The sequence below is a fragment of the Diabrotica virgifera genome, chromosome 7, assembly GCF_917563875.1.
Source record: "Diabrotica virgifera virgifera chromosome 7, PGI_DIABVI_V3a".
NCBI classification, from domain to species: domain Eukaryota; kingdom Metazoa; phylum Arthropoda; class Insecta; order Coleoptera; family Chrysomelidae; genus Diabrotica; species Diabrotica virgifera.
This window is the reverse complement of record NC_065449.1, coordinates 116,831,466-116,852,180: the sequence shown is the minus strand read 5'-3', so window position 1 is coordinate 116,852,180 and position 20,715 is coordinate 116,831,466. Positions and strand designations below refer to the sequence as shown.

At 32.0% G+C, this 20,715-nt stretch overlaps 1 protein-coding gene across 1 annotated transcript in view; it reads left to right on the top strand.

Annotated features, from left to right (window-relative positions):
* LOC114326773 (unextended protein) overlaps positions 1 to 20,499 on the top strand; it is a 366,939-nt gene extending 346,440 nt beyond the window's left edge. The window contains exons 10-11 of the mRNA XM_028275204.2: positions 1,011 to 1,240; positions 11,653 to 20,499. Coding sequence (XP_028131005.1) covers positions 1,011 to 1,240; positions 11,653 to 11,934 — 512 coding nt within the window. The 3' untranslated portion in view covers positions 11,935 to 20,499. The remainder of the gene's footprint in view (positions 1 to 1,010; positions 1,241 to 11,652) is intronic.
* The last annotated feature ends 216 nt before the right edge of the window (positions 20,500 to 20,715 follow it).

Sequence of the window (20,715 nt, the reverse complement as noted above, 5' to 3'; positions counted from 1 at the left end):
GATTAAACAGCAGTCTCAATTTCTGCTCTCGATATGCTTTGAATGGCGTTTAGTATTCTCTGGATAATGTATTCTAGAGTAGTGTATGGTGGGCAACAATTTGAATTTTTAGGTCGTCACTAAGTAGTTCTTTTTGTTCTGTGTTATATTTAATTGTAATAGTATTGTTAATCTTTATATTATTGTTTTAATTAATTATATTTTTATACGTTGACATCTGGAAAATGTTATTTTGTTTTTTTCCACAGCATATTACTTTTCATTAACTTAGTTTACCGGTGATAGTAACAGTTATGTATAAAATTTACACGTTTCTCGAGATATCTTGAGATAGAAAAAAGGTATCGACATGCGGTTTTCGCTATTCTATTGCTAATTTTATCTAATTTTATAAAGTATGATTAAAAATGCATACTTGTATTTAATATTTTCCAAAGAAAACTAGATTTCTGAAAAAAATTAAATAACGCCTCCCAGCTGGCTTATTATTTATTAGGATGGTTCAAAATTATCACGCTTACATTGAAGAAAAAGATCTGTCTTCAACAAGACCCAGTTTTCAAAATTTGATTTAGCAGAACCGGACTTACAGCCATTTTTTCATAACAAGGTTCCCACTCACCCCCACCTCTTATTTGCAAAGGTAGAGTTAAACTTGTTAAATCAAATATGCGCAGAATTTGATGAAGAATACAATAATCGAATTTCCAGTGCCCCTTCATTAGGAAAATTTTGTAAAATTTAGATTTTTTTATTTTTGATATTCAATTACGCCCTCTAGCGGTGGACCCACAATTATGAAAATAATTTCCAGGCTTTTCTTAAGGCAACTTTTGTTATAAAATTGTTTATTTCAAAGCTCTACTATAAACGGTTCCTGAGATATGGCCGAGAGCCATTCTTATTGGGACACCCGGTACGTACTATTGAAATAAAGGAATATTGTTTTATTGGTCAGTTGTAAACAGATTTTATGTATTTGATGCTTAACTTCGTTTTGTCTATTTTAGAATCCCCTTCAGTGGCTGCATCCACTATGGGCAGTTTGGAATCGCTGAATATCGATTCACTTCTACGACATACATTCATTCCCGACTATTCAGTACGTGCTAGTACAGAAGTGCTTTACTTAAAAATCAAAAGAAGTTTATATCTAGCAGCCAAAAGAGCTAGTCTTATGGAGCGTTCCAAGAAAGGAGAGCATCAAACACAACAACAATTTGACGAAGAAGTCGATAAAGTAAGTTTATTTCAATACTTTTTGAAGTTTTACATTGAGGTACAAAAAAAAATTAATATTAAAGTTCATGCAAAGTACTCGCGGACAAAAATATTGCATGTGCATGTGAAATGAAATTTTTTGTGCTGCCTTCTTTAGCCCCCCAGTATCATAGGAATAGGATTTATTTTCCGAATGCGACGTTTTAAAGTGTCACATAAAAATGCTATAATCGGATTTAAATCTGATCTGGGCTACATGCTGGCCAATATAATTTTTAAATTTAATCTCATCAAGGTAAGTATTCATTACTCTAGTGACATAAAGACGTGCATTAGCACCAATATGTCATATCCAATGAGGCTTGCAAATGGCAAAACATGATCTAAAATGTTTTCATATATGCAACTCATAAATATTGGCAATATCATTTTAAAGTCTTCTACTTTAAAATGTATAATATATGTCTGAATTGCCGATATATAAATGAGTCAGATTAAATAAATTATTAGAAGAATTTTTTACTAAGCAACAACATTTTTGTTTAATTTAGTAGTATGTATTTTGTATTTTGACAACGACACCCGATTTGGGCGTCGAAACGTTAATAAAATTATTTTTTTCAATTTATTTGTGGCTTATTTCCCATCTAAATAGTTAATTATAAAAATGCCACAAGGAAATAGCTTCAGAACAACATTAAAATGTTTTCAATGTACATGTCAGTTGGCATTCGCCTAATTACCTCCACGTGTTCGGTATATCCTTTCAAAGCAATACCGCCCCGTAGTACTATGCCGCCACCACCAAAACTAACGCCCTGCATGAGGTTACAACTGACATACTGTTCTCCAACTCTTCTATAGACCAAGTTTTGTCAATATTGCTTCCATATGATGAACGGTATGCCAGATGTAACCTCATACAGAGCGTTAATTTTGGTGGTGGCGGCATAGTGCTATGGAGTGGTATTTCTTCGAAAGGAGATATCGAACTTGTGAAGGTGATTTTGTGAATAACAGATGATATGTAGGTGCATTAAAAACACTTTAGAAGATCATGTTTTGTCATTTGCCAGCCATATTGGATAACAAATTCGTGTTAATGCACCATAACGTAGGTCTTCATGTCGGTAGAATAGTGAATACTTACCTTGATGAAATTCAATTTAAAAATTATATTGGCCACCATACAGCCCATATCAAATTTAAATCTGATTATACCATTTATATGACATTTTAAAACATCGCATTCGGAAAAGAAATCCTGTGACACTGGGGGCAAGACAAAAAATTTCATTTCACATGTTACTTTCAAAATATGCAATATGCGATATTTGTGTTTGAATATTTCATTATGGCCAGGGTAATACGACAAAAATATACCCTGTTCGTGACACTTCAGCAGTCAGGGTACTGAAGCGTTTTTTCGACAGGTAATACCTATAGGAACAAATTATAACTATTTCCTGCGTAGGATCTGGCGGCCATTTTTATTTATAAACAATTAACTGTCAAAAAATGGCATTTCCCCTTTTTTTTTCAAATCAACGGAAAACAGTGAAACTTATGATTTTTTTAGTACAAATATCTTCGAGATTATGGAAAAAGCTTTAAAATGACGTATTACAAAGTTTGATACAGGGTGTCCCGAAAAATAGTGCGTTCCTTTAAAGTATGGATAGAATATACAATTTAGAACAAAAAAGTCCTGTACCATTTTTTTCTAAAGTTAACCGTTTCCAAAAAAAAAAGATTACATTTTTTTCCATATACCTGTATTTTAATGTTCAGAAATTTAGATCACCTGGCAACATCGTACGCGCTACGGAATAATAACAGATAAATAGAAGTCGTTTGTGATTTCCGTATTTAAAATAATCCAACCTAACAGTATGTACATACTTATGTACTTACTATTTGTTTACTAATATTATTTTTTGTTAAATGTCTTGAAATACCTATTCCGTAATTTTAAACAAATTATACGTCTTTTAACATAAAATCACATCCTTTTAACTGCACTAGTATTATTTATTTAGTAAGCTTTAAATGCGTTGAATGGCGAGGGCTATTGGAGTTTACAGTGGAAATTAAATACATCAGATAATGTACCAGTAATTTGTTTATTTGTGAACTAAAATAATTAAGTTGTACTTACTTGAAAATAATTATTATACCTGTAAAGTAACCCACTTTCAAGAACACACGTATTCATACCACGATAAATACAGGCAAACATTTTTAAAGAAATAATAATTATAGTATGCCTCTCCATTTAGTGATCTGCCATAAGTAATCAATATAATAACATAATAGGTAATGCACTCACGATTTGAAAACATTTTCGGCATTGACACTAAACAGGATTCTTCCAAACTATCTGTTTACTACACATGGGACTGTCTACGTTTAAATTTTCGTACCTCACATAGTTGCCACATTTTAATTACCAAAATGTATTTTAATTTTTTGGTCAAACGGTTGCATTTAAAAAAAAATGTTATAAGAGTTTTTTGTCCTATATGGTGTTCTCTACCTATACCTTTAAGGAACGCTTTATTTTCCGGGACACCCTGTATACTCATTTATTGTTAATATAATTGCGAAAAAGGTCGGAATTGCAAAAAAAAAATATTTTTTCAATAACTGTTTTAAAAATTAGTGTACGGCTTTGAAATTTTTGTCAAATGAGTGTTCTTTGGTGCTTAATATGTGATAAAAATTTTAAAGCGATCCATTCAATTGTTTAAATTTTATTCAAATTGTTTATCCCAGAGAGCATTTTTTTTGCAATAACCTAAGTCAGAAAAAAATGACCTTAGAACTATTCCACTGGTGTCAAATGAAAGAGCATGAGCTACATTTTCAACATGGTTTAAAAAAGTGAATAGAAAATGCATTTATTAGTAATAAATAATTATGCAAAAGTATCGTCAATTTTTCTTTATAAACTTTTTGAATAACTTTTTCCAATAAAATTAACTTTCTTACCCTGTTTTAAGTGCACAACTACCAAGTAATGTTATCTATATCATAATTGATAAAAAATTGTAATAAATAAGTATAATTTCTTATATTATAACAAAATAAAAAGTTTATAAGGAAAGGTTTACGATACTTTTGCATAATTATTTATTACAGTAAAACCTCGATATAATGGACTAATTGGGGGGACGGGGTGTCCGTTAAAGCCGAAAGTCCGTTATATAAAAATAGGTTTAAAATAAATCAGACTATTCAGAAATGTGTCCTCATTATGCTATAATAGAAAGTTTATTGACTTTCTTTGTAAAATATAGCGTTTGGGATCCACGGGAACCCCGTTGTTATGCAATGTATCTTGGTATGGGCAGCGTTAAGTATGTATAATATTAACAGGAAGTTTTAAAAAATTTTACATTTGACCGTATTGTTTGTCCGTTATATCCGAAGTCCGTTAAATAGAGGTCCGTTATATCGAGGTTTTACTGTACTAATAAATGCATTTTTTATTCACTTTTTTTAAACCAAGTTGAAAATATAGCTCATGCTCTTTCATTTGACACCTGTGGAATGGTTTTAACGTCATTTTCTTCTGACTTTGTTATTGCAAAAAAATGCTCTCTGGGATAAACAATTTGAATAAAATTTAAACAATTAAATGAATCGCTTTGAAATTTTTATCACATATTAAGCACCAAAGAACCCTTATTCGACAAAAATTTCAAAGCTGTACACTAATTTTTACAACAGTTATTGCGAAAATATTTTTTTTTGCAATTCCGACCTTTTTTCGCAATTATATTAACAATAAATGAGTATATCAAACTTTGTAATACGCCATTTTAAAGCTTTTTCCATAATCTCGAAGATATTTGTACTAAAAAAACCATAAGTTTCCCTGTTTTCCATTGATTTGAAAAAAAGTGAAAAATGCCATTTTTTGACACTTAATAATTGTTTATAAATAAAATGGCCGCCAGATTCTAGGCAGGAAATAGTTACAATTTGCTCTTATAGGTATTACCTTTCGAAAAAACGCTTCAGTACCCTGGCTGTTCAAGTGTCATGGAAAAAACCTTATTACCCTGGACTATTAGGCCAAAATATCTGTTCAAAATGCTTTTCAAATTTTTATGGGAGTTAAGTCTTTAATTTTCAAGTTAATCAAAAATTATCAATCACATGCATGTTATTCCATGAATTTCTCAACATATTTATGTGTGTTCTTGTTAAGAGAGCTTCTTCTTGTCTCCGCTCCGAAGGTTGGCAATCGTCAAAACTATTTGTACCTTCGAGACCAAGGTTCTGAATATGTAGAGGGTTATTAGTGGTGTTTAATAATTCACGTGTTGGTCCTTCCTATTGGTAGACATTTTAGTTGAAAAGGGTACCTAAATAATTGTAAAGAAGCTAGAAAACGGACTTCATAACCATGTGAATGTGGAGGCTATTCAGCTCCTGGATTAGTACAATTTCTCAGATATTCCAAATCCTTCTATTACGTCGTTTTCAGCGTTTTAAATACCAATACATGGTAATAAACGTATTGACATCTGTTATTCACCATTGCTACAAACTCTCTACCGCTCTGGGCTAACAATATTTGGTTCGATAATATTTTTTTCGAATACATTATCGTATCGTGAATGCCGTCTGAACGCGCTATTAGTCTAATTTTTGTGACTAATAGTAAATGTCAAAAGTACCGCTTAGTTGTTTTATAAAATAAAAAAAGATTTAGACTATATCCAAAATTGGGAAAATACATTGAAGTATCAATCGGAAATAATTGTAAATAAACTATAAAAATTTTGAATTTTTAGAACACTTGATTTAAAACGAATGATTGCACTGCTATTAACCTTATCCTGTTACAAATCCTTTCCAGATCCTTCATAATCCTAGTTTTAGCGACGATTTTATTTTGACGTTTGAAAATAATGATCCCTCCACGTCTTCTTCCGTGAAATGACCATGATGAACATGGAATTTTTGAGAATTTTGGTACGCATTTTAAAACCATAATTTTATTATATTAGACGTAAGTATAATAAAAGTAAAAAATAAAAATGTATACCATTTTTATTCAGTTGCAATGCGAAGGCAAAACAATCTTACTTTTCAATTAGAATACGGAGCGCCGTCCAGTCCTCTGAATCGCGATTTTCGGCTCTTATTGGAGCCTCATCGGAGAGAACGTAGGCAGAGGCACTGTTCTCCATACCCTAATTGACCAGCACTGAGAGCTTTTCCCACCCATTGCAACCGAAGTGAAAGTATTAGGTGACTAGCGTCATCTGGCAATTGAAAGATGAAGTAGTTTTCAATCCTAATAGCAAAATTAATAATATTGAAAATATTAAAAACATTACTAAAAGATTTTTAAATTGAAAACTTATTGGTACACTTTCCTGGTGACAACTCCAAGGCTTCTACAATATGCAAGCACATGGATGCTGCAGTGAAGACAAAGGGCAGGAATTCTACACTATGCAATTCACATCCCCCGTCTGCAGCTTGGTAAAGTTCCAACGGAAAATGCACCTGGTTACTCTACGGAGTAATACGACTATAAAATAAAAATGTATACCATTTTTATTCAGTTGCAATGCGAAGGCAAAACAATCTTACTTTTCAATTAGAATACGGAGCGCAGTCCAGTCCTCTGAATCGCGATTTTCGGCTCTTATTGGAGCCTCATCGGAGAGAACGTAGGCACTTTTCTCCATACCGTGACCAGCCACACGAAAAGCTCTCGGTGCTGGCCAATTAGAGTATGGAGAACAGTGCCTACGTTCTCTCCGATGAGGCTCCAATAAGAGCCGAAAATCGCGATTCAGAGGACTGGACTGCGCTCCGTATTCTAATTGAAAAGTAAGATTGTTTTGCCTTCGCATTGCAACTGAATAAAAATGGTATACATTTTTATTTTATAGTCGTATTACTCCATAGAGTAACCAGGTGCATTTTCCGTTGGAACTTTACCAAGCTGCAGACGGGGGATGTGAATTGCATAGCGTAGAATTCCTTCCCTTTGTCTTCACTGTAGCATATATGTGCTTGCATATTGTAGAAGCCTTGGAGGTGTCACAAGGAAAGTGTACCAATAAGTTTTCAATTTAAAAATCTTTTAGTAATGTTTTTAATATTTTCAATATTATTAATTTTACTATTAGGATTGAAAACTACTTCATCTTACAATAAAAGTATTAATACATTAATACAGAATCACGAATAACTCACAAATTAAAGCAGTTAGGTGTAATGAATGCATAAGAAATAAAAAAGTGCCATAAATATCATTTCATTAAAATGCTAAAATACAGAGTGTTCCGTTTAAGAAAACTAAGAATATACTCATTCCGAGTTTCGACCAACCCTGTAAAGTTTGTTTAGCAGTAAAAAATGGTTGACTTCAATGGTCAATACTTGTACTGGTACTTCAATAGTATAAAAGGCCCGGTTTCAGGTAAAATTTAAATATGTTTGAATGTTCGTTTTTCTATAATCTTAGCAATTAAAATAGATTTAATTTATCTTAAAACTCATTTGAAAACATTAATTTCGGGTATATAAGGCAAAGCAATATATTTTACATCCGTTTTTTGTTTTTGTCGTAATTATTGTAAATTTTGTGGATGCTTTGCTTTATTATAGGAGTACCGTCTAGTCAGTGTTAATTGTCAAAAGACAAACTCTACCTCGGTTGATAATCGCTCCGGACCGGTCTTAACAATGGGCCATGTCAGATAAATTTAATAATATTTACGACCGCACTAATTGAAGTCAACCATTTAATGCTAAACAAACTTAACAATTTAACACTACAATTAATCATTTCGCTATATTAATAATTTTTAACAATAGTCCACAGATTTAACATAAGAGGAAAATAATTCAATATGACAATTTCATCTCAGAAAACTAAAACAATAGTAATCAGTAAAGAACCAATCAGATGTAAAATAGAAATTGAAGGTATCAGTATTGAACAAGTAATGGAAGTAAAATACCTTGGAATTACATTGTCAAGTTACGGAGACTTGGACAAAGAAGTGAGAAATCAAGTACAAAAAGCAAATAGACTGGCAGGATGCCATAATAACGCTATATGGCGAAACCGACATCCGACCAAGGGCGGATCCAGGACCGATTTTCGGGAGGGGCCATGAACTTTTTTTGGGGAGAGGTACCGGAGGTACGGGGGTAGTTTTTAAAAATTAGGGTTACAATGGTGAGTTTTAAGGCACTTTTCACACTCTTTTACCGTGTGTAAGAAGTGCCTTAAAATTCAACATTCATACCGATTCCTACATATTTCTTCGGATCCAAGTGCAGTTCTTTCAACAAGTTTAATACTATTTTTCCCAATGCTTCTCCTGTCAGGCATTGTTCTTTCCCTCTTTCTTGATTTTCACTAATTATTTTTAGGTTCTCATAAGCGTCAATGAACTTGACAAAGTCTTCACGAATATTGTTATTGTGTATGTATCTCAAATTTAGAGAAAGCTGTTCCACGTGGGATACATCGGTCGTTTCGTCAAATATGACAGACAGAGTAATAATTTGCACTTTGAACCTGATTCATTATTTGTTCAATTATTTCTTCACCACAACATGCTATTAGTTGATTTTGACTGGTGCTACTAATGTATGTTGCTCGGGAAGATGCTGTGGATAGGTGTTATTTAAGAGTCTTATCTCCTGATGCGATTTTAAACCTTAACAATTCCCTTCATTGCTAGATCCAGCATCTTCGTCCAGAAGCAGAAGGCCATCATCACGATGGTCTCTTAGAGGAATATTTGGTCGACCTAAGATAAGAACACAATAGACCCTACTATTGGTCGTAGTCTTTCTTTATTTTTTTTTTGTATCTCTTTAGACCTCTAAGAGTCTATCTGGTTAATGACTAACTTTTGAGGGTTGCGATAACTTTGTAGAAAATCCAGCTCAAGCTGAACGTAGTCCTTGTGGTATGATGTTTTTTCATGGGTTTGTATGGCTCCGTCTTTGCTGATGAGTTTGGTGAAAGATATTAACGGTTTCATGACAAGGCTTTGGGCTGCCATCCCTCTATTGTGACCATATTTTTCATTAGAAAAATTAAACGCAATACTTGTAAAACAATTCCTTTTGACTGTGCGAAAATACTAACCAACTCCTTTGTTCTAAGTGCTAGTGACCCAAGTAACGGCTCATTTCTTTTTTATTCTTTGTGTGTATAGAATATGGAAATTGAAACCATTTTGATGGCTGTCAAGGTCGTTCTAACAATTGGCACTTTGTAAAATTATCAACATTTTGATTTATAAAACATCCAATGTCATTCTTGTAGCTTCTGTTACTGTCTTTGTTCAATTCTAGTCCAGAAAACATATTTATCCCCTGTTTTGTACATGTGTTTGAAATTAAAAACATTTGAACTGCAAATATTTAAATTTATATTTTTTTAAACTCCCTGGATCCGCCCTTGCATCCGACATCCCGACAACCAATATTTTATTATGCAAAATATGAAGAACGAAAGTAAATTGCAAATTACATTGTTGTTTATTGGAATAATTATTACAGCCATTTACTTTCGTACTTCTTATGTTGTACACTAAAACATTCGTTGTCGCGATAATCCAAAACAGTCGTATATTCGTGGAATGAACCATAGGCCTAGGACTCTATAATTTTACATAATACACTTCACAGTATATTTATACTAATTTCTTGTATATATAATTTTAATTTTATTTAATGTCTTTGTAAAAATTGCTGCACTATGGTTCTCCACTGTATCCTATTTTTCGCTTTCTTTTTCCAGTCTATAATTTACATAGGTCCTATATCTGCCTGTAACTTTTCGTGATATTTTTTTAAAACACAGAGTGTTTTAAGTATAGAACTTACGGCTTACATGATTTATGCATGGTTGCACCAACCGATTTTAAGCTTAAGACATGCCTTAAGCTCAGTTTACGAAACGTACGCGTTGCACCATTTTCAGCTTGCCACAATTTCTTGCTCTATTTTGCTATCATGTGCTTTAGTTTCATTTTGCTCGTTTCCTTTTTCATCTATTATGACACGTAGATAAAGTTCTTTACTCTTTTAAATTTATACTCTTTTCCATCGCACGCTGTTAACTTTGGAATATCTTCAGGTTCTCTTTCTGTGTTTCCTAGCACCATGTATTTCATTTTTTCTTCATTTATTTCTAGGCCTAATTTTTTTGTTCATTAATCTTCTCATGATTCTCTTTAATCCGTTATCCGTTTTTGCTAGTAGATCAAGGTCATCGGCGTAGGCCATGCATTGATGCTCGTTACGGTAGATCGTTTTTTGCGTTTTTATTCTGCTGTTCCTTACAATTATTACCAAAACCAGATCAAATAACACTGTCGATAGAGGGTCACCGTGTCTAAGTCCTTTTTTAACTACAAACTCCTTCCGATTTGTGACTGTTACACACTATTTCGTTACTTGTCTTATTTTTAGGTCATTCTTATTAGCATGATTAGTTTTTCTGGTGTCTGGTGATTTTCAGTTGTCTCAGTGCTTCGTACATTTTTTTATCAATTTTATCATAAGTCTGTTTAAAACCTATGAATAGCTCATATTATACAAAAACCATTTTATGTTCGTAGCAAGTTTTGTTGATTTCTTTTATGTTAAATATTTATTCTGTCGTCGATCTGTTATTTCTAAAGCTTGTTTGGTATTCTCCTATTAGTTTCTGTGCGTATACATGTAGTCTTTCTCTCACAATCCTAGCAAATATCTTTAGCGCATGTCTAGCAGAGCAATACCCCTCCAATTTTGCACCAACGTTGCATCCCCTTTTTTATGTAATGGAATTATCCAGGCTCTGGTCCACTCTTCAGGCATCTTTTCTTCCTTCAATATAATCATACACCTTTTCCTGTAGTTTTCTTCCCCATGGCTTCAGCATTTCTGCACTTATTTTATTTTGGCCTGGACTTTTATTGTTTTTCAGTTTGCTTACAACTCTTTTTACTTCGTATTTGATTGGTTCGGCTATTCTTATATCTGTTTCCTCTGTTCTGGCTTCGTTCAAGGTAATCAAAGGAAGACTTATAGTCCAAAATACCGACGGTATAGGAATCTATAAGAGTAGAACAGCGACATAGCAGAGATATTGCAAAATAAGGGATAATCTTGACAAGTAGCAATACAACAGAAAAGAAATATCAAGAAACATTGAAAATTCAATAAATGCTAGAGGCACTTCCCTCGACACTTAATGGTAGAAGAGAAACGATTATGTATGAAGAAATAATAAATTGTAAATGAAAGAATAGGACAGAGACCGTGTGTTGTACCTCTCATCAAGCATACCAACATCGATATGTGTCTATAGTGTATAAATTTTACTGTATTTTTATAAATTTCCATAATTTTATCAATTTTCCTTATTAATCTTTTTTTGTTTTATAGCTTTTGCATTCATTGGACGAAGATGATGGCATAAGTGCCGGTGCCCAGACACCGAAACGGAAATCTTCAAGAAGATCCCAAGAAATCAAGCCAGAAAACTTATCTAACCTCTCTAGCCAGACGAGTCCCAAAACTCCGTCACACTACAGCAACACCAGCCCTCCGCACAGAGTCAGCGCCCGTGACGTAAACGGCTCTATAAAGGCGAGTCCCGTAGATGATATCCAAATCGTGAGCCCTAAAGACGAAGAAAATACTATGCTGCTACCCAAAAATTCATAACGACATTTTAAGGCCCTATTCAGTTAGGGTCGTTTTTTGCTTACTATTATAAAATGGTACTTAAGATTTTAATTTTAAATGTTTTCCGTGAAGTACTTACTACCTAATAAGAATACTTGAGCTGAAAATGGTCGAAATTTCATTTTAACTTTACGTCGTTTTTATCAATTTTAAATAACTATTTTGTTTTATTGTGTTTGTTTATATTAACTACCATATATACCTATGAAAAGTTCGTCTGTTGACAGCTCCTCTTGTGCTATTTATTATTTTTAATACTTTCCTCCAAATCTGGCTGTAACAGATTTTAAATGGTAAATTCAAAATAAAAACTTGTCTAAACTAAAAAAACAGAAAATATGAAGCTTTATTTTTACGTCTATGAAAATGTGAAGACAATAATTTCGGTAACGATATAAATTCAGAAACATATCAAATTTTTGATCAGTTTAATTCCAACATAACGTATGAATTACGTCAGTAAATTGAAGATTTTTCGAGACGGAATTGTCAGAGTCAAACATTATCAAACAAAAGTTACTTTAATCCCATGTCATATATTATGCCACATTAACACACTTTAATCATCCTTAGAAACAATTTTCCTTTTATTTAAAAGTATCATATGTGATTATGTGACGTCTGCAGTTGTTTACTAACCCCAGTATACGAACACTGGGGTTCAGTCTGGTAGGCCCTCCCAGGACAGGCTGAATAGGTGAAATAACCCACCAGAATCGAGAAATCCCACGCCTAGTACCTTCTGCCTTATGCAATTCAAAATCTTCTTCAATATAGTCCAGCCTCCTTCATTTCTATAATTTTGGTAAGTCTTATGCTTATAGTCGTATACCATAGTTTAAACCCATAAATTTTGGCATGATTCGACTTATATCCCAAAGTTGATTGAAACTGGCAGTATATTTTCTGAGATTTGAATTTTTTTCGGATAGGCAGACATACGGACGCCATTTTTGTAAATTATATTTATTTATTTTCAACATCATTCGACAAATAATTATTAAGGACGCAGGAGAAAATGCAGATAATCTTATGTGTCATGCAGATAATCTCTTATTCTCCATCTTGCACTGCAGAATTATTTACTGCAACATATTTCGTCCTTCAATACCCATTTTTGATGTAGTTCTATAGCCAAATTTAGGAAGCCGTTATTTCGAAAATATGAGAGACTTTATATTTTCAAACAACAATTTTTATTTACTCCTGTTAACCCGCGAGTAGTCGCGCCGTTAGATAGAATCTCACATTTTATCCTTTTTCGCGATAATTTGATGAAATTTTTTGTAATTTTGAAAAAAATTCATAAGTGCCTCGAGGAAGGGTGTAGTAATGCGTAGGTACTTTTTTTTTGTAATGTATGGATTTGGGGAGAGCCAATTAGCTTTAATAATTGTTAGAAATAATATTTCTAACATAACAAGTAAATAAAAATACTATAGAATAAAAATTTGTTGTAAATTCGTATTTAAATTCGTATTGTGAGATGAAATTAACACGCCATTATTCACGTTACAGAAGTGAGCGCGACTACTCCCGGGTTAATACACAAGAACTACACCGAATAGAGTTAACCTATTTGGAAGTAAAGTATTGTTGACACCTCTCACTTTCATTATGGCAACTCTGACGTCAGTTGCCAATTGTTACTAAACTATCTCTCACCTGTCTGTTTAGTTTGTCATATACAATACTTAATTGTTATAATTAGTTAATGAATAATATTATTTAATCTGAATTTTATGGGAGTTAAACACTGTGTAAAATTTAAATACGCAAGTAGACATTCCAAGTTACCTTGAGACGATGTAATGCTACATGCTACCCGAATCTTCACTTAATTAATATGGTTTTTGTCCAATTTCGTAAAAATTTTAAACCGAATTTACCATTAAAATCTGAAGAATTCACAAATATTTCGACGATTCATAGTAACATATTAAAAATACATTTTTCTACAGCTACAGAAACCCCATTAAATAGAAACATATATTTAATACGTTACAAATCGTTACATCTTAGATAAATTTCTACACTTATATTAAATGTAACTATATAGAAAATGTTGCACGGAGTATTTATATAACAATTGAAGCCTGGTAGGCCTAAGTTTACGTATACAATCAAATGAGCAATAATTGATTCTTTCCATTTTATAGTGAAGTACTTAAGATATTACTGTAATGTTGTTTCAGAGGTTTGAGGTATCTATTTAGATGTAGAGTTGAACTAATGTGCCAAGTTTTGAAATCCTACATATACATTTTTAATTTATGACATAAACGTTTTTAAAAATAGCTTTAATTCTTTTAGCTCTTTATTGTTACGAATTAACAAAACTTGCGTGGATTTGCAAAAATCAAAATGCACTATTTACGAACCCTCAGCTAATCTCTAAACCTAACAAAGCTCAAAACTGGGTATCGGTAACAATATTACATCTAAGATACCCAAAAACTTTGAAAAATTTTGTTTTTAATCTATTTTAATTTGGGAAGTGGTACACGACTTAAAATGGCAGCTACGATTGTACAATTGATACATTGTTTAAATTATTTGGATTTAATCCACGTTTTGACTACTGGGCACGAAAAGTACTGCTCTCGTTTCTTTACATTTATACAAGATTCAAATTTACAACCTCCAGTTCGTAGCTTAACCATGGTACATCGGCGATAGACTTAAAATCAGTATTTATTATCAAATTTATTTTATAAAAGTATTACCACTTCCCAGCATTATTTTACTTATTTTTTATAAAATGTTGTCTACAGGAAAACTAGTTTTGATCTCGTCTGTTGAAATTGAAAGAGCAATTCCACAATTTGGTGCACGCCATAGAGACTAAACCATAAGTGTGTCACTTATTTCACGTTGCTTAGCAGGCATGTTCAAATAATTAAACAAATCGTCCTATTAGAGGTAAAACTACACTTTTTAGAAAGTGGAGAAAAATCGATTTAAAGGTACAAATTGTTTTTTAAATTCACCTGACTTGAATATTGGAATTTTTTAAAGGCAACTTTAAAGAATAAATAAAAACAAATATTTTAAGCCATGTTTCGTCACAGGAACTATGATATAATCAATATTAGATCAATTTTTGTAATTGATGAGTTTTTCCATGAACACAATTTTTCAATATTGATATCCTATTAGAGGTAAAACTCACTAACTACACTTTGTACTTGATGAATTTTTCCTTGAACACAATTATTGGATATTGATAAGTTAATGAATTTGGCTCCATAAACTATCATGACTGAAGTTATGATTCAAAATAAAAGAAATAAGTAACAAAAAAATATTACAAAATGTTAAACCTAAAACAGATTGTCTAACCTCTAACGGAACTAAAGCTGAGAATCTGGTAATGGTAATGAATGATAATGAACAAAATGTAAATAAACAATTAAATAAGTTTCTACAAAACAGTTCCCTCTAGGTATCAAAAACAGAAGTAAATTATTGTTGAAAGATCACAAAGTACCGATCCGGCACTTCATATTGTAAGGAAAAATTCACTAAGTGCAATAATAAGTTTTAATGAGTTTTACCCTGAAACCAAAATTCAAACGAATGCATTCCAGATTATAAGGAAAATTCACTAAGTGCAATAATAAGTTTTGATGAATTTTACCCTGAAACCGAAATTCACAATAATGCACTTAGTGAATTGTACCATAAATTATCTCAGCAATTAGAAGAGTTAGAGCCTCACGTGACTTCTCCAGGGCTGGGCAGTACCGTATTGAGTTCAAATCGATGAAAATGTCAAAATCTTCAAAAAAGTGCACTTAGTGAGTTTTACCTCTTATAGGACGAAATGATGATTAGTTTTTGAAAAAATATGTAAAGATACTTTTGGTATAAAACACACCGAGAAGTAATCAAAAACATTTGATAACAAGTAGCCGTTTAAAACGGAATACCTTATGGACATATTTACAGATGATGATAGATGACGTTAGAAACCGACTGAATAATAATAATACCAAACATGTGATACAAAAATAACCTTTTAACACGGAATGCATGTCTATATTGACAGCTGATAACATTTGATCAAAAGTAGTCATTTAGTAGACAGATGACGTTAGGACTGACTGAATAATAATACAATAAAACATGTGATAAAAAAATAACCGTCTAACACGGAATGCATGCCTATATTACAAGCCGATGACAGATGACGTCAGACACTTTGAATTTTAATGTTTATGTATCTTTTGAAAATTATTGTATTTGTCTACACACCAAGGTGGGATTGTAACAAATTACCAAGATTGTGTCCATGATGTACCAAAGTTTCTGCTAACAATGACATAAAATACTTTAGTTCGATTGATATATCCAAAAATAGTTTTTATGTAGAACAATAGTTTTAGAATGAACTGAGAATATATTATTTTAATCACAAACATTATTTTAGTGCCTTACTTTTTTAATTCAAATATGTTTGTTTTTTTTTTAATTCGTTGACTGCCAATACGGTATAGAAAGTAAGCAAAGGACACCGCACACATCTTATGGAAAATATAATGTCACTCAAATTGAATAAAATTGATATGAATAGATTCGTTTCAAATTAACGGTCAATTCTTATCATTGCGCCAACTCTGAATTTTCAATAATAAGAGCAGAAATTGATATAAATAAATCTGAAATCAAATGGGTATTTACATAAGTTAGAGAGAGAAAAAATATTTTAAAATACCCAAATTATCGGTACTTCATAAATCTTCTCGGGCTATTAAGCATCGTATTATAATAGTTTCACTAATCCGCATAGGCCCAGCGGAGTTTAAGCTGTTTTGAATAGCACCCAGAGCAATAGTGATTGTACCTGACACTTTTATAGACTCTAAAAATGTGATTTCGATAAACTTTAATTGCAATTTGCGCCGTAATTAATCATAATTAAGAGTTGGCGCAATGCTAAGAATTAACCGTTAATTTGAAACGAATCTATTCATATAAATTTTATTGAATTTGAGTGACATTATATTTTCCATAAGATTTGTGCGGTGTCCTTTATTTTTGTGCCAATTTCTCGTGCACCATTTTTTTCTTGTATCAACAGTAAAATTATTTGCAGATAGAAGATGAAAACAACAATATTTAGAAAGCAAAAACTTTAGTCAACAGAACGTAATGTATTTGAAAAAAAAAAGTTCCAACTTTAACTCGCGTCATTCTAGACTTGTTTTTACTAAATTTTATCGTGTTTTTGTCGAACGCTATTTTTATAAGAAGTTTTTTTTTTCGTTTTATGGCATAGACTTGGATGTCAATTAGCCAGTCACAACTTCTTTGTTTTCTATTCATACATAAAGAAGGCAGTGAGGTCTTTGATAGCAAACTCTTCCGCAGCTCTCTACTCAGTTCAAAAGCTGGAGTTGGCGGCTATGGACTGTCCAAGTTGCTCACCACATTTTTCCATTATCTTCTTCTTCTTCTTCTTCTTTTTTCATATGTACATAATATATCAAATTATCAGGATTAATAAATTTAGAGGTTAATTTTAGTTTCAGAGATAAATTTCATTAAACAATCATATATATATATATATATATATATATATATATATATATATATATATATATATATATATATATTTTTGCTGTTCAGAGACAATAGATAGGATACATTGAAAGGTGGAAAAACATTACATTTTATTAAATCTTCGATTAAATTATAGGTGTATGGAATGTATTTTGTGTACTCAAAGAAAGTGTGATTCAAATCACCCACCTTCTGACATTCAGTACAAAGATTTGAATCAAAAACTTTAATTCTTGCTAGATGTAGAGGGAAACATGCATGTCCAAACTTCATTCTGATTAATGTTGTTATATATCTTCGAGGTACTACATAATTTTAAAGACGTTAAATAGATATTTTATTCTATAACATAAAAAATAATATGTATCAAGAAAACAGTATGAATCAAAATATATTTATTCTTAGTTAAAAAAATATATGCTGTTGCTAGAACGGCTCTTTTCAGTGTACACCAGAATTTTATTTAATAAAAATAATATATTATTGATTATTAAAACCAAATCTATTATAACTATCTGACTACTGTAATATGTATGTTGATCGCAGTTTCACTAATAGGCTGTTTTGAAAACATGAAAATTAGTTGGAATCTACCTTATACTTGTTGCTGTTTTACTTGACAACGGGGATAATATCATAAGGGAAAACAACTCTCTGTTTTCCTTATGTATCTCGAATGATATTTAAAGGTGTCTTACTTTGTTTCTAATGTTCGTCCCACCTTGACTTTACAGTATAGGGAACATAGGCAATGCAGTCCTTATGAGAGTTTTTAGCGCGGTGATGCCGATTTTATCAAAAATAATTTGTAATCGAACATTAGAGGTATTAAATTAAAACTATTTTAGAAAGACAATATACAATTTTAAGATTCGTATGCGTTTAAGGTTATTTGATATACTACAGTTATTACACATATGAATCCTAAAATTGTAGATTGCCTTTCTAAAACAGTTTTAATTTAATCTATCTAATGTTCGATTACAAATTGTTTTTATAAAATCGGCATCACCGGGCTAAAAACTCTCATAAGGATTGCATTGCCTATGTTCCCTATACTCTAAAGTCAAGGTGGGACGGACATAGAATCGTGTATAAAAATCGGTACTAGAAACCTTTCAAAAAGAGTTCTTAAAAACAGGTTTCCAAAAACACGGTTTTTTGGAAGCAAGGTATAAATTTGGAAAATGTGAAGAAACAAGGTAAAAATTTCCCAAAATAAAATCACTAAATATTTCACTTTGGACATAGAATCAGATCCATCATACCAATGGTACTACAGCCCAAATCAGGCCTTGGCCTAATTCAGCAAGCTTCTCCAATCATTTCGATTTACTGCTGTTCTTTTCCATGAACGCCTTTTTAGTAGGTGTTTGGCATCCTCATCTACTTCTATTTTCACCTCTTTTTTAGTCTTCCAACAGGTCTTTTTCCTTGCATTATTGCATTTAGCAATTTGATGGGGATTCCTTTCTCATGCATGCCGACCGCGTTCCCTGCCCACCATAATCTCTGCAGTTTAATGTATTGTGCTAGTGTTGGTTCGCTATATTGTTCGTACATTTCTTTATTATACCTAATTCGCCAGTTATTTTCACTTCTTGGGTATCCTACGTAATATTTTTCTTTCAAAAACGTCTAATGCGTTGGCAGATTTCTGTGTCACATCCCATCTTTCACACCCATAACTAATAACTTACGATAGGCCTGATTATTGTATTCTAGACCCGGAGTTTTGTTTTCCGGTGTACGTCTGGCGATTTGAATATGTGGCCCATCCCGAAATAGGCTTTGTTTGCCTGCCAGCATAAGTCTTCTATTTATTTCCGGTTCTTCTTCATTGTTTACGACCCATTCCCAAGTATATATGTATGTACGTGAATATATTCATGTGTTCTATATCGTCTCCTAGAATCAGAGGTTACATTAAAAATTTAAGGCTTACCTACCTGATAGGCGACATGTGGTCAAAAAGAGGTTAGGTTTCGAGCAGATCTAATAAATATGCAGGAACTATAAATACTTGACGAGCAAGATATTATCAGAACATCATCCGCTTTCAATATTGCACATCCGACGGCTACTAAAAGGCAACTGTCTATGTCTATGTCATATTTCCGTGTCGTTTGTCACATACATATGTACTTTGGAAGCTTCCTATTCTGAAATGAAAACGTTAATAATAAAGGAAAATTAATGATATTAACAATTTACTTTATTACTTGTGTTTTACTCCACAAAGTTAGGTAAAAAAAACAAATAAAACTATTTTGAACAATGGAGTAACATAGGTTACTCCGAATGTGTACATTATTTGCCAATTCGATTAAAAATCAATGGTTAAAAACTCAATACATTACGATTTTCGAACAAATAGTTCAAAATTTGTTTTGTATAATTGCATAAACAAAATACAAACAACGATGCAGTCAACGTGTTAAAATTGTAAGAACTTGAAGCTCTATGTAGTGAATATTGGGAAACGTTGTTAACGAGAAAGTTATTTGATTTTCGCTTACCAGGAGTAATCTGATAAACTGTTGCTTTAGTATGGGGTGTTTCATTTGTTAAAATATTAGCAACAAATGAAGCTAGTTTCGTTATTTTCCGTAAGGAAATTATCCTAATTAGACGTCTTATAATAGAAGAATAGTGTTTTATTGTTACACCCTATACAAGTATCTCTCTAGAATTAAATATTGTATGTTTTATCCTATTGTATAATCTTATAGAACGGCATAATGTTTTATGTCTTATATAGTTGTTATCCCTTTATACATCGACAGTTCTTTTTTAATTTTTGGAAGTTTTTTTAATAATATGTAACTTGATAGAAATACTAATAACACTTGTTCTGTACAGTGAAGTGAAACAAAACATTATAATTTTGTTAACAAAGTATATAGTTGTTATGAACAAATGTAAAATCTTTATTTTTTTTTGTTTGATAATTATATAATATACAGCATACAAAAAGTATCTTTTTTTATTTTATTATAATTGAAAATTGTATGTATGTACAGATCAGTCCATGGCTCTTTACCCGTTCGTCTTCATTTAAATCATACGAACTAGTTCGGCAATTTACTCCACGCAACAGCAATTGACAGAATGTGGCTACTGCTCCGATCACGGATTATAAACTTACGTGGATAGAAATCGGCCCACTTAAAAATTTGGTCATTTTTGAAGTCT